General features: G+C 42.9%; 1 protein-coding gene across 1 annotated transcript in view; it reads right to left on the reverse strand.

Moving 5' to 3' along the window:
* Nucleotides 1–293: 293 nt before the first annotated feature.
* The window catches only part of LOC104957397 (protein FAM172A-like), a 49,891-nt gene continuing 35,074 nt past the window's right edge, over nucleotides 294–15,110 (reverse strand). Inside the window, exon 4 of the mRNA XM_010785025.1 lies at nucleotides 294–2,649. Coding sequence (XP_010783327.1) covers nucleotides 2,489–2,649 — 161 coding nt within the window. The 3' untranslated portion in view covers nucleotides 294–2,488. The remainder of the gene's footprint in view (nucleotides 2,650–15,110) is intronic.

The raw sequence follows: 15,110 nt of genomic DNA on the forward strand, positions 1-15,110 counted from the left end.
TCACCCGCTGCTCGACTCTCTCGTCCCGCAGCACTGCTTTACACTTTCGGGAGCATCTCTCTGTCTTTCTTCGATGAAATCGTACCTGACTTTCTAGCACTGCTGATTTATTTTTTCAGCACATTCCTAACGTGCAGTGTTCTGCAACGGCATCAGTAATCTACTCCTGCAAGAAAAACAAGAGGGAATAAAGAGCAGCACGAAATACAAATCAATAATAAAGTCATAAAAAAACGTGTGGACAAAATATAAACAGTAGGATGCAAAAGTTACTTTTATTTGCTTTTCCGAGCTTTAATAGCTTAATTAAAAAATGAAATCAACTTTAAAATAATGATTAAAGACTTTTAAAACTAAAATAGTAACAAACAGAACGAGACAAAGATCGGGCAGGACACTTGTGGTCAAAATCCAAAGACTTTTGCGATACAAAAAAAAATGCAGGATTCTTAAACCAACACAACACCTGCAAAACAAGTCTTCAAGAGCAATTGTCAAAATTAGTCCCCCTTTATTTGCACACTGTACTTTGGATTTAGGCTGCTCTTACATCTTTAGTTCCATTCACATATGGCTTGCTCGATATTATTAAAAACAGTGAACAGAGTCTTGTTTATTCCTAAGGCAACAATATACAAATTATGGAGTGAAAATGAACTGATTGTAGCTGAAAAGCAGAAAAGATGAACAATGGTATCTTGAAACGAAACTCATCAAATCAAATAATAAACCAACTTCTTTGCTGAAACCTGGAGAGATCTGAATCACATTAAAAGAAAATTAGGCCTGCAACCATCAGCCACAGTTGTCTCATTACAGCAGGAAGATAATCTACAAAAGCCTTAAACCATACACACAGGAGGGGTAGGATTTCACAGTGTAAAAGTTAAACAATGGGAACTATTCGAAGTAAAGAATGGAATATATATATTTGAGAAAGATGTCTAGGGGTATCATAAGATTTAGTACCAGTTTGAGTTGTAACTAATGTCATGACACATTAGAAATGTATTCCATTAAGCCTTGAGTGGTTTATAAAGCACACCCTTGTGGATCTTTTTTTATTATGTTTGTGTCATTTAGTCAGATTATGCCGCTGAGCAGGGAGCTGACTTTGTCACTTTTAAGTACACAAGAAGAGTACTTTGGTGGGAGGAAAAAGGGGTAAAAAAAAGATATGTTACATTTCTCCAACATCTAAGGAAATATCATTCAGGCTTAGAATAATATTGAAATCTTGGATTTCCTGACACATGTAAGGTGATATATTGAGGCTTTATGAGAGTTTTGAGCTGACTTCTGGCTCCTGTTAAAATGAGATATCCCGCAAACCCATTTTGATGCTTGACTTTAAGTAATTTTAAATATGCTCAGTGTCCTGAATTTTTCATATTCAGCACAGATGTGTTTGTTTTATTTGTTTCATCACATCCAATCATCCGGAGACATCAATTTCAAGGATATCAAATTGAAAAAAAAGGACATATTTATAATAAACACATAGAAACGCACTCTCCACAGCTTCGCAAATCAATCCTAGAGAAATTCTAAAGTAAACACTCACAGCTGAAGTATTGGCTCAATATAAAAAAATGGAATAGTGGGGATGTGTGTATGAGACATTGCATTTAAATTTAGCTCAAAGTTGAAACATTTAAAAAAGATCTCTTATTATAGCGGTGCAATCCCCAACATATATGGCACAGGTTCTAACTAAATTGACACTAAGCTAAAAGGAAGAATAATTGTTTTAAAATCTGACTGCATGTGCAGAGGAGGATTAAAAAAAGTAAAAACACAAAAACCCTTTGTTAAAACAAAATAAATGGTCCCCAGTAAAGAGTATGTGTTCACTCTTTGAAAAAAAACCATTTGTGGCGGGCAAGGGATTTCAAAAAAGAAGATGTCCACTGATCAGCTTGATAATATACCTTATAGCATGAGCTGATGTCAGGGTAAGTAGCCCAGGCTTTAGGACCAGGGGGGGGAGGAGGGAGAGACTGAGCAGTGCAGACTGGAGGGCAGGCGGGGCATTAGCTCAGTTCAGGCTGATGTCAGGACAATTAGAGGTGCACCACAGTGCATTGTGCACAGCACCTGTCAGCCTTAATCTCTGCTGCCATGGCCCGTACCCGCAGCCAGGCCACAGCCCACGGGAAGCGCTAACACTCATGCCCATATTGCTTTGACAGTTGCGCTCATCTAGAAGTAATGCAAAACGTTATTGTGATGTATACATGGTGACCCTGTACTCTTGTCTCTTACAACAACAAGGCTATGTGTTTGCACAGCCAGGGAGGGCTGGAAGGGAGGAATGACACTCAAGGAGAAGGGTGAGGAGAAAAAGATTGGAGGTTACAGACGGAGAGGGGAAGGAAGGAATATCAGAGGATCTGGAACCTTAGCCTCCCTTTCTGCATTCCCCCTCTCTGATCCATTGCCACAAAAACTCCATCTCCTCTCGTTCCAAGTCATTTTTGTCTATCCTCTACAAATCTTGGTGTTTGTATTTAAGGGAGCTGCTACGTGTGGTAACAGTGTTGGAGGTCTCCTCCGCCTCCTCATCCTCTTTCGTCTCTAGGCTTTTATTGAAGAACCTGAAGATGGAGTCGAAACTCATCCAGGAGGTCAGCTCATGCCGCTCTGTGCCTACAAGTAAAAGACACACATAAAGACATACATTAGCATGGTTCACAACATATTTGCTTACTGTGAAGCTGGGGAAAGTGTATGGTAACTATTCTGACATTAATCAATCAATTTAGCTTACACCTATGGAAACACAAAAAGTGAAATTAAGCAGTTACAGATGATATTTCTTAGTCTTGTAAGGCCACCAATCCCACAATGTACTGCATCAAGGCCCAATGCATGAGAGCCTTGACAGCCTATGACCTATTAGTCCAATGGGACAGCCTTTGTATGTTATCCAAGTGGATACCTGATAATCAACGCCACTGCACCTCCCTCTTTCCATCTCAGACCTTCCAACCAAACAAGAGTTATGCACAATAGGGGCACTAAGCGAAACCAGTGAAGCGGCAGTCATTCATTCTTAGGGCTGATTGAGGATAGGCAAGACAGAAGTTGGAGAAGGTAACAAGCAAGCATATCAAGTGCTCTGGCAGTGGTGGGTGGGTGGGTGGGGGGGGCATTGGGGCAGCAGTGCTGGGTTTCCCTCTGACCTCCTCCAGGTTAGCCAGTTCCCAAGTTGGGGTCACTGGAGCCTGAAATCTGGTCCAAGCGCCTCTGGTTGCTGCCCGCCTCGGGGGTTAGGTTATCGCTTGCCAACATTTTAGTTAGTTAGCTTGCAAACTAAATGGCAGTTTCTGTGTTTCTTCTATGCCAGCTAGTCCTGCTACATAAACACCTCGGCTCTGCATCGGAGCGTCCATGATGAGGACAGATCGTGGCTGCAGCTGTTGCACGCCTCGTCTCCTACTCGCTAACCATTCAGCATGAGCGCTAAGAGATAATGGCCTGTTTCTGCCGCCGCCGCTGGCTAGCAGCTTAGCTGCTTAGCAACTTAACTGTAACTGGACTGGAGAAGCCATATTAAGGTGCCCTCTTGTTTCCCAGAGGGAGAATAGGGTTGCCGCAAGATGATATTAAGAGTTTCATCCCTTGATAGATGGATCTAACAAATATGTACATGTGTTTACAGAGAAAGGATGAGTGAATACAAGCCCTGAAGTAATGAGTTTTGAATCCTTATTTGCACACTTAACTATTTTTGTCGCAGGGACTTGCATTTGTTTGTAAGATAAGAACATTAAAATGTGTCCCTACAATTTCCTCGGGAGGATTAAAAACCAGGATAAGCTTAGTATCTGAAATCAGTTAGGGTTGCAGGAAAACAACTGGTCCCAGCAGAAAAGGGTTGAAAACCACAACCCTTGTGGAAGAGTCAAATCAGTAGTAGATTAAAAATACCACTTAACTTCAGCTCCTCTCTTCAGTGCCTTTCTCCTCCATACTCCTGTGTACATGCGATCGGCTATAAAAAGCTAGACTAGAAGGCCGCAGGGATACAATTAGGAAGCACCTTAAAGGCTCTCTCACTATAGACAGGCCTCTGATGACCACTGCACTGACCCCATGTTTATTAGATTGACCCCTGCCTGGGCGCATTAATGGAGATGGCGTGCATGCGCGTGCACGTGTGTGTGTGTGTGTGTGTGTGTGTGTGTGTGTGTGTACGATTGTTGGACTGGGGGTAAGTGTTGGGTCTTAGTGTGTACCTGGGTTTAGTTGGTGTGTTCTGTTTGTGTGAGTGTGTAATTTGTGTGTACTAGTATGTAAGGGGGTTCTCGATCACTCTGAGATAAGGGACTGTGCCGCACGCTATATAGCAAGCAGGCTGCAGTCAGTGCCTTGGGTCAAATTTACTGGCCTGGCAATCATGGAAGTCAATAACCCCGCACTCTCAGTGACTCTGCTACCTGTGTAGGGCTCAACATAACACCCATCCCTGGAAAACAAAGACACAGCCCTCTCACACCTCTAATCTATCATTTATATCCAATTTGAGGTACTGCGATCTTTTTCCGCCTCCTCCTCCTCCATTTCCCCGGTCTCATCGGTCTTTCCCTCACTAGTGTTTTAACTTCTGTTTTGTCCTTTTTTTTTTCTCCCGCAGAAACGATCAATGCCGCAGCGCTCTCTCATTCACCCTGAACTGGTGGTGAACTCCCCCGGAACGCCGCCAGCCTCTCCATCCTATCCCATCGCAGTCCGGGGTCACCAGGGGGGCGTCTCTGTGCCAATATGCAGATGAGCCTGTGCCCCTCCAATGACTCTGGAGTTAAGCTCCACCCCTCTATATGATGGAGCCCCCACCCAACAACACTCACACACATTGAGGCATAAACCCACTCTCACACTGGCTTAAATAGGCCTTTAACAGCTTACGTCCGCTCTTCCTTTAATAGCCAAAGTGTGTCGAACCTAATGGATGTTGTCAAAGCTGAGATGTGACGGCTGATTTAGAGGAGGAACCCCAATGACCAGGCTTCACTAGCCACTAAAGACACAGAGGGAGAGAAAGAGAGGGTGGGGAAAGGGAGAGAGAATTACCTCAGCTATGCCACAAATCATAGTAATATCTTTAAAAGATGTGGGGATCGATGAGGTGTCATCTGGCTGTATCTTGTGTGTGAGTGAACCCATAAACAGCCAATGAGTGCTACAGACCTTTGTCCTCCATTTTAGACGCTTACGGAAAAAGTTTTCCAACCCATAAGCAGTTTTTACTTTCTTTTTTTCTTTTTAAAGGAATTGATTTAATGTATTGTCAAACCAAGTTCTAACGGAAAAAAGAGCAGGTTCCATTTTAATTAGTTGAATTACAATGTTTATCATGTATTAAACGGATCAAACTCTGAAAATAAGAAATACTGTTTATTGATGTGTGCTTTCTTGCATTAACTGTAAATCAATTAAGTTCCATGTGTTAATTGTTTACAAGATCATTGTAATTGCATTAATTTAATAAAGTTTATTGAAAATGCAATTATGCCCCCATTTATTTTAAACGCAATAATGATGTTACTGTGCACTGCATAACATCGGCTATTGTCATGGGAAGCACACAAAATAATTCTCTTTACTTTCACAATGCGTTTGTAATTAGCATTAGGCATTGGCAAGCTTAACAGAGATTATTTCCGCAAGTGGAATGATGACAGCTAAAACGTTGAGGTGAAGCAACACACATACACACACACACACACACACACACACACACACACACACACACACACACACACACACACACACACACACACACACGTATGCACTGTAACATCCCCCAAAACACCAAACAATTCAACACGCTCCCCCCAACACACACACAGTTGTTATCATTTGTGTGCAGTGAGGTAAGGGAACAGAGGAGGAGAGTTTTGAGCTGTAATAAGGGAAACAAGGAAACTCCTCCATAGCTATGGGCCATGCTTTCTTCCCTCCGCACCAAACGCTGCATGCTGTTACAAATGGTAATCGGCTCTGATTGTCACAAATTTCAAAACAAACGCTAGGTGACTGAAAAGCCAAAGTGACGCCCCGAGTGATACTCCGACAGAAAGCCAGAATCAAAGCATGCCGACTATAATTAGGTTCCATCTGGGCTACATTATTTAAAGCCGCACCAGTTAATTGCTTGTGTACAAATGGCCTATTTTATTTGAATCAAACTTTTTTTGTGATTCCTAATTACATTGATGTGAAGGGGCCATATCTCTTTACTTTATTTATAACATAAATACACAGTCAAATTATTAAGAGGACTTTGAAGCAAGGGAAATGTAAAGTGATGATACTTTTCTTTGTGTGAATTGAATTTCCTTAAACAATTATGAGTGCTTAATCAAATATACTGACATTTGGGTTAAACATTTAATAAGCTTCAATTAAAAAAAAGAGATGAACAATGATATCATCAGGAAGCGAAATAAACACAAACAGAATAACTAATAGGACTGACGCACATGGTATTATTGCATGCAGAAGCAAACATTTTCTCATTTCCTCTTGTCAAAGTTTTCATCAAAAATCAAACACTAACAGTGTATTTTCTTATCGATTTCCTATCAGCCGTAACCTAAGCTTTTGTCTCGATGCGAAGGCAGAGCAATGCGTGGGGTGTGGGCCTCGCCTTGCTGTAACCTTAGCCGGGTGCTGTTTGTGGAAACTATCTGTTGCATGGATCAGCGGTGGAGAATCGCTATCTGTATCCTGGTTGTCAGACGATCGGATTTCCGCCCCTGACGCTCTCTGATATTAGATGATCTTCTGTGTTATGTGCGAGCACAGTTGTGTGCAGATACTGTGTGCATACAGTCAGTTATGCATGTTGTGATGTTGCTTCAAGACATGCGTAAAGGTCAAGAATGTCATATTGTCCCACGTGGCTGTCTGTCGAATGTTGCCACTGGAGACGAGGTCAAAGAGTGCCCAGGCAGGTGACAGCCGAGTAGTCACACTGCCAGAGTAACACCGTCCTCTCTAACGAAACATGGAGATGTTTTCCTCACTCAAAAAGCTAATTAAATCTAACCCCCCCCCCTCCAGCACAACCCCTTAATATCCACTCAAGGCGAAGACATCTACGTCAAACCAACAGACAGTGTAATGTAGGATTTGTTTCTGCTACGCTACTCCATGTGTCTTCATTTTTAATAAAATTAACATGGTACTAAGCCTGCACACGTCTACAGGGGCATCACAAAAGAACACAATTAAACAGAAAAAACACTAAAACAGAGCTTGTTTCATCCAGCCAGTAATACCACTCCTGCTTGAACGCAATTCATTTTTAATGCTCATCGGTAAGCGGGGTCTGCTTCCTCCCCCCATCTCACTCGTACTGCTTTTAATTACTTTGGTTATTATTGTGTGTTGTTGTTAGACAAAAACAAGGCAGAACTCATTACACATCCAGAGATGAGGAACCTGAATCACTAGCTACAGGGGCCGCTGAGGGGACTCTATTTACTTAGAATACAAACAGAGGAGAGATATGGAGAAACAAAATTGAGAGAAAGCCCAGAGAGAGGAGAACATCACATTAACTTGTTGAAATCATCATCCAACGTTAGCTATTTTATATTCCATATAATAATTCCAGGAAGAGTAAAACTTTGACAACAAGGACTTCACACAAAAGACAGTGTGGCAATGTACTTTCTACTTCTTTCTCATTCAGTTCCCTTCATCTATCCCTCCCCTCTCGCCGCCTCCATACCCAGACTGCACTGAGTGCTTTTTTATTTTAACATGAATGAGTGGCCTTGGCCGTCATAAAGAACCCTCGCTTTTATAGACTTGGAGCGCGGTATTTACAAGATAACCCTGGTCCAAGGACAGCGCAAGCTATTTGATACCAGTGTCATACTCTCCCCACTCCTCCTCAGTAAAAATCGAAAGCCCAAACATGCCCTCCCCTCTGACAGCACCTTTCAATGTCAGTTATTTTACTTGCCTCTACTAAAACAGGATGACACACTTTGAAACAGGATAAAGACCTTTTCTTTCTATTTACTTCTGATATTGAAATAAATGAAATAAAATTATGATTTATTTACAATCACATATAAATATAAAAATTTAATATTCAAGTGAGCATGTATGTATAGTATACAACATGTGAAAACAAGTGCTAAGAATTTGCCTACAGCAAAACCGGTTACTTTTTAATTAGTTGAAAAAAAAACAACATTAAAAAACAATGAAACAAAAATCTTCACATTTTTGAAAACAATGCAATGTGTTCAAAGCAACAATTCTGCTATCACTTTCCTTAGAAACAATTCACATATCTATGTTCTCTTTCTCAAGTTCTGCACATGTACCTGTTGATTCAGTGGAAGTATGTGGAAGAGAGGCACATTGAACGAGAGAGATTGAGTGACTGAGTGTGCATGTATGTGTGTGGAGGGGCCTTGTTGGGAGTGCCACCCAGACATTAGCACTGTAAACAGTGTAGGCCTCCTTGCCTGTCGAGGCCCTTTGTTCCATCTGCACCACCATTGGTCAGGACTTAAATGGCAAACACTCAGGGGCTGCTAGCTCGCCTGACATGGTTTTGTTTTTGGCCTATTGAGGGGCAATGGAGAGCTTCTGTTTCTATGCCCGGGCACAATGTGTCTCAAAAGCAGCATGGCTGAAAAGAGAGGCCCCCACAAAGACTGTCCATTAGTGAAGGCACTGCATGCATGCATATACATGCACTCACATAAGCACAAGGGCACACAGACACACCGACACACACACATCATGACGCCTGGGCAAGGGTCAGGACAGGCAACCTTACCAAAGACAGAGCATGCACACATGTTAATGCACACACACACACACACACACACACACACACACACACACACACACACACAACACACACACACACACACACACACACACACACACACACACACACACACACACACACACACACACACACACACACACACACACACACACACACACCACTTCACCATACTACACTCTCTCCTCGCTCACATAAACACACAACCTCTGCTCCACTTCAACACAATGAGGTCTCGAACACACACAAACTCGCACGCATTCACACGACACACACATACACACACTCCTGCACCTTCAGGACAATACTTGGCATAGAAAAAAAGCAAAAACACACACAGAACCACACACTTCCACCACAAAGAGGTGGAAGACGAGGCGAGGTGTGAGAGAGGCCCCCATGCACCTGTAAGAAACACAGTCCACATTCAGAATCAATGGTCACAGAATAGATAGCTTTGAGTGTGAGAACCCGTATCCACACAAGGCCATAGTGATCACACACACCTTACATACAGCCCTCCTTTACTAACCAGGTTGTATGAGCTCTATAGAAGAATAAAGCAAAGCCACTAACACCATTGGCCCACGCTTTGTGCAAAACAAGGTATAACTGCAAAGTATCTAAAGGCATTATAAACTAGCAGCATGGTGAGGGAATGTTTAATTAATTGAAATCTTCCTTAAATGTCACCCCTGTTTATACATAACTACACTTGGTGCTATCATGCTTACAATGAGAACTAATGTTGCATGGTCTTCACAATGCCAGGGCTTATTGCCACTTATAAAAAGCATGAAGCAGATTTGATAACCGTAAAGCAACATAGTCATAGATAGATAGATCAATAGTATTGTCCCCAAGGTACAAATGTGTCTTAGGAAGGAGCTACATTATATTGCTTTAAACAAAAAACACAATCCATAAAAAAAAAAAAAAAAAGTTGGAAATTCGATATTGCCATTATAGCAGCTTTAAAAAACAGAAACTGTAAGTGTAAATGTGTTTGACCCAAAGTTTGTTTCGCACAACATGCTAGCTGAGAGCCACGCATTGGATGCAAATTATTGACATTTTTTACAATGATCATAGTAGACAAAAACATACAAACAAGCTATACTGTCTTGTTGAACATGGTGTGAAATAGACTGCAGGGTTTCCACACAGTTTTGGATTCTGCTGCAATGACATCTAAATCTAGGTGCTCTGTAAGAGGCTCAAATTAACTTTTTGGCATATAATAATAGATCTGCATGGCATGTGCAGAGCTACTTTTCACATGATGATCCCATGCATTGTAACACACACAGAGGAGGAGAAAGTGTGTGCGTGTTGGAGGGATGAAAGGAGGAAGAGAGGAGAGGAGTGGAGGAGAGGAGGTCAGGTGGGGGAGGAACAGGCCAGGGGTGGAGATAGCAGAGAGTGGGTGTTGAGGGCGGGGCAGGTCTGAAATAGATCACTTAAGGGAACAAAGTGTAATTAATGGGTCGCCTCAGATAAGAGGGCTCTGGTCCTATCTGAGAATGTGCTAATGGAGTTGACACACACTCAACAAGATCAGTGGACAACCCCTCTTTTGCTGTGCGTGTGTGTGCGTGTCTGTGAGTGTGTGCACAAATGTGCATGGGCGTGCACATGTGTGTTTTAAGGACACACAATGGATAAATAGTGGGAGGAGAAGACTGCTAAGGTGACAGGTTAACATAGTTTCCTCCATGATGAAGGTCTGCCATCCCGCAATCAGAGAAAACCCAGAAGGAAACACACACACAAGGTTCTTTCTGCTACACGACCATAACACACACACATATCTACGTGAGGAAGCTTCCCTTACTCACGTAGATGTCCTGTCTCACATGAAAACATGAGTGATGTTATTACACTTGGCGAGCCGGCACGCCTTCAGTCGTTGGGATGTGGTTGTTTACGGAGCATGGAGGAGGAGGAAGCTGCCCGGTCAAGAGAGGGTCAGACCTGAAGTGTTCTAAGAGAAGCAAATTGACACAAACCTCTCCTCAAACTTCCTGCTTGCGTGTGTCCCTGCGTCAGGGGAACCTGGCTGGAGCCAAGGGGCCTGTGTATGTGGATATGTGTGTATACATGTGTGTTGGTTAAATCTCTTGGGTTTGAGACTGGCTGGGGGAGGGTTAGAAGGAGCCCACGTGCGCTGGGACGGCGAGATGGCCTGTGATGGACAAGGCAAGACAAGGAGGATTTCCCCTGTTTGTCTGAGAGAGCGCAGCAGGCGCGTCACACACACAGCGAGAAGTCTGTCTCCGGGATGGATTTCATGTGTGCGTGTGGCATGAGGTAGGTCAGGCATCTGGTTGGTTTTGTGTGTGTGAGTTATTGTGTGTGTATGTGTTTGTGTGTGCGCTTCATACAGGGTCACAGATCCTGGGGCCATCTTCTTCAGTCTAGTTAAGTCAGAAAAGCCAAGGCCACATTGATATACTACATGACATAATAATATAGAGGCCGCTGTAAACACAAGACTTACACTTGTTAATAATCATTTATAAAACAGCACATATATTGTACTTCTTTATGGAAATGAACCATTTAATATCGTTACCATCACCTTGAAAAGTCAATAAATATCAAATGAAGTCAACGTAACAGTCCTTTAACACAAGGGTGAGACCTCAGCATTGGAAAGCTGTGCATTATGATGTTATGTGTGTCCTCTGCAGCCGGGAAGTGTGTTTTATATGTGTACGAGTGTGTGATTTAGCATCAGGGGGTTAAACGGAGAGGGACGAGACTCCGATCTGTCTGGACAAGGGGAGAACAGCTTCAAAGACTTAACATCAACCCCTCTCTCTTTCACACACACTCGCACACACACACACACACACACACACAAACACTGACGGACAGTCCATTGCTCCCAGCATATCTCTACTTTGTCCTTGGACTGTCTGAATACCACTGGAGGCGAGCAAGATTTGAGAGAGCAAGTGGGAACAAGAGAGAGGGAGACAGAGAGAGTGGAAGAAAGAGGAAAATGATAGAGGGAAGGAGAGGGAGAGAAAAGAGGCGCCCCTCAATGACATCTAAAGAGATAACTCACTCTCCAGAGCTTCTTTTCTCTTGCTATCACTTTCCCAGGCAGAGCTCCTTCCACATAAGGCCTCAAGTGTGAGTGTGTGTTAACTCTCTGTGTGTGCATGCGTGTGTATAAATGAGTGACAGTAGTGTATGTGGGAATACAGTGTACGTGAAGGTGAAATGGGCATAAGATTTTTGAATTTCAATGAGATGATCTAAAGAGCTATCAAGCCCAATGACGTGCATACTGAGCACAGCACATGGTATAGGCTGGCCAGAAAAAAAAAGAGGTATTCAACGATTTAGTGATTGTTGACAGAGATGACTGATAAACTAGTTTGCATGTAACGTTGTGTAAGTGTTTCATTATAAGTAGAAAGATGATTATACAAAATATATTTACAATGTATGTTTATAAATATATTCCCGTTAGAATCATGTGGCTGTGAATCTGCTCTGACGGCTGCTTAAGAAATGATGCACAGAGCACAACACAAACATCAGTTGGCTTGTCTCTTGATTGAAAGTTAACTTCAGGAAAACAAAGCTTCGGGCCAGCGGTGGGTCACGACAATGTTGAAAACACCCAAACAAAACAGCAGGAAAACACAAAGTGGCCCCGACGCTGCCACTGTTGTTGGAAATGCTCCCCTTTGTAGGCACAGTAAACTGTGGGGAAGAGTTAACCTTTTGATAAGCTGCTTCCAATCCCTGTATGCATTTTTCATTGAAATGTGAGAGTCAGAAAGACAATAATTATCTCCTCTCGCACCATGGAGAAACAAAAGGGTTGAAACCCCCAGTCTGGTCTCCATAAATGAACTAAGGTCTTAAAATGAAGCAGCGCTGATAAGCAGAGACAGAAACTGAGTTATGCTAATTTGAACCCAAAATAAAAGGACATTTACAATTTTCCCGGTTAAGCAAGATTATAAAGGCATTGACACTTGCGCATATATGCACTAGAACTGCAAGATGCATTAAGACTAAGACTGATAATAGCACTGCTTTAAATATTGAAGCTTTCGTATTTAACTCCAGCAGGATCATCTGACAAAAACATCTGGCAATGTTGCACATCCAAATATCTGCAAACGCATATTCCAGGTATTTTCTTCTGTAAACACTTATTCTACTATTTGACACCCGAACCCATTGTTTCAATTTTGATATCCTTAAGTTGAAAAGCCAAGGACCATAAAATAGATTTGCATTGTGTTTGTATCCAATACATTTTATTTTGGCCTTCCTGGATACATTTTAAACAAATGTGCACTTGTACCTGTAGTAATCACGTTAAACAATTATTATTGTGGGCTGAACACGGCCCAAATGTCCTTGCCCTGGATGACTTTCCAAGTCTTTACAAGAACAAACCTGTGCAAAAACGCACACAAAAGGTAGTGATCCCTGTTTTAGGAGAGGCCACGATCACCTCTGGAGTAGTCACAATTGACAGCCTCTGTGTCACGGACACACGTGTACACAGACAAACAGAAAAAAACAGAGCACCCCAACCGAGCTTAAGACCTTTATCTGACAGCATCAGCGAACACCAGATACACACACAGTGCTGCCCTGACCTTGCAGCCCTTCAAGACTAATCAAAATTGTAGCTGGGATCAGAGGTGTGGGTACAACGGGCAGAGAGTCATTCATTGTGTGCATTATGTGTGCGCTTTTTATGTTTGTGTGTGTATGTGTGTAGTTGGGTGGACGAGACGAGTCAGAGATTGAGGGAGGGGAGGTCATGGGAGGCACTCACCCACTCAATCCTCCACTATTGACTTGTGAGCACAGAGACGATGCCGAGCGGTCAACGGCAAATAGAATAAACTGATCAATAACCTCGCACTTGTCAGGAGGGACGGAGGCACCTTTAAAAAAACAACACAGCAACCCAACTTGAACTATGCAGGAGGGGGACATTGATCAAATCATGTACCCTGCCAGCCCTCTCATCCAGTTTTGTCCTCCATCCATGGTGTGTGTGGAACTCTAGTTCTCAATAACACTGTGGATAAGAGAAAGGGCGGCGAGAGGAGGAGTCATTCGATTTCAACAATGGAAAAGCCATAACCAAATAGCAAATTAAAACATAAAAAAGTGATAAAAGACACATTAGGCCAAAATGGTTCCTTTCCGGCCTTCAAAGAGTAAACAATTATAGCATGTGATTGGGTGTATGTTTATGTGGAGGTGTCTGCTTTCTGAGGCAGGTGATGGAGAAAAGTGAAAGAGAAAGGCACGAGGAATAAAATGACAGAAGGATCAGGAGAATGAGAGACAGGGGACGGAAACTGTGAGTTTGAGCAGCAAAATCACAAGTGCAGGAAGGAAGAAAGGAGAGGAGAAAAACTACCCTCTGTCATAATTTAAACGAGCCGTACTCTCCCAACGCTCTGTTTACAATGTATAATTTATGCCTCCCAGTTCAAACACAGCTTTATCTGCACTCAGCTGCTAAGTGATATGATTTCACTTTTTATAGCAGTCCCCCCTCCCGTCCAATCCACCACCACCCCCAGTCCCTCTGTAAAGCAGGCTGGTGTGATTCTGCACGCCTCATGCACTGACTTTCAACTGTACAGCCCCCGAGGGCTAAAGTAGCATATTAAACCCCTCCCTAACCCCATTCTCTTCCCTCCCTCAAGCAAAACCGCAGCCCTAGACACACACACTAAAGCACATGCGTTCTTGCGTGCGTGTGCACACACCCACAGTCATGCACATCCTATATGCTGCGAAAAGAGGGGGCTGCCTCATATTTTACAGCAGTTAAATTTTCTTTCTGTATTTATTGCTGTATTGGTGAGCGGTAATGTCCCATTTCACAGCAGCACACTCTGACCTATGATCAGAGCCTCTCTGATGACCCCATAGCGCTGACAGAGTTGCACTAATACACCACTTAGGTTACTCTGGTTTAATGGCACTTTTCATCTGCCCCCTCAACACTCACCCTGCAGAGCACCCACATACATTACGGATATATATAGATATCGTATTGAACATCATACTTGGGTGGGTGTGGGTGTTTGTGTGTGTTTGTGTGTGTGTGTGTGTGTGTGTGTGTGTGTGTGTGTGTGTGTGTGTGTGTGTGTGTGTGTGTGTGTGTGTGTGTGTGTGTGTGTGTGTGTGTGTGTGTGTGTGTGTGTGGGGGGGGTTAGCATTCTGGGTAACGTTTGGGATCCTGATACACAAAGCTGTTGTCAAGGGTTACACCCTATAATAA

The sequence above is a fragment of the Notothenia coriiceps genome, unplaced genomic scaffold (genome assembly GCF_000735185.1).
Source record: "Notothenia coriiceps isolate Sejong01 unplaced genomic scaffold, NC01 NC01_scaffold00026928, whole genome shotgun sequence".
NCBI classification, from domain to species: Eukaryota; Metazoa; Chordata; class Actinopteri; order Perciformes; family Nototheniidae; genus Notothenia; species Notothenia coriiceps.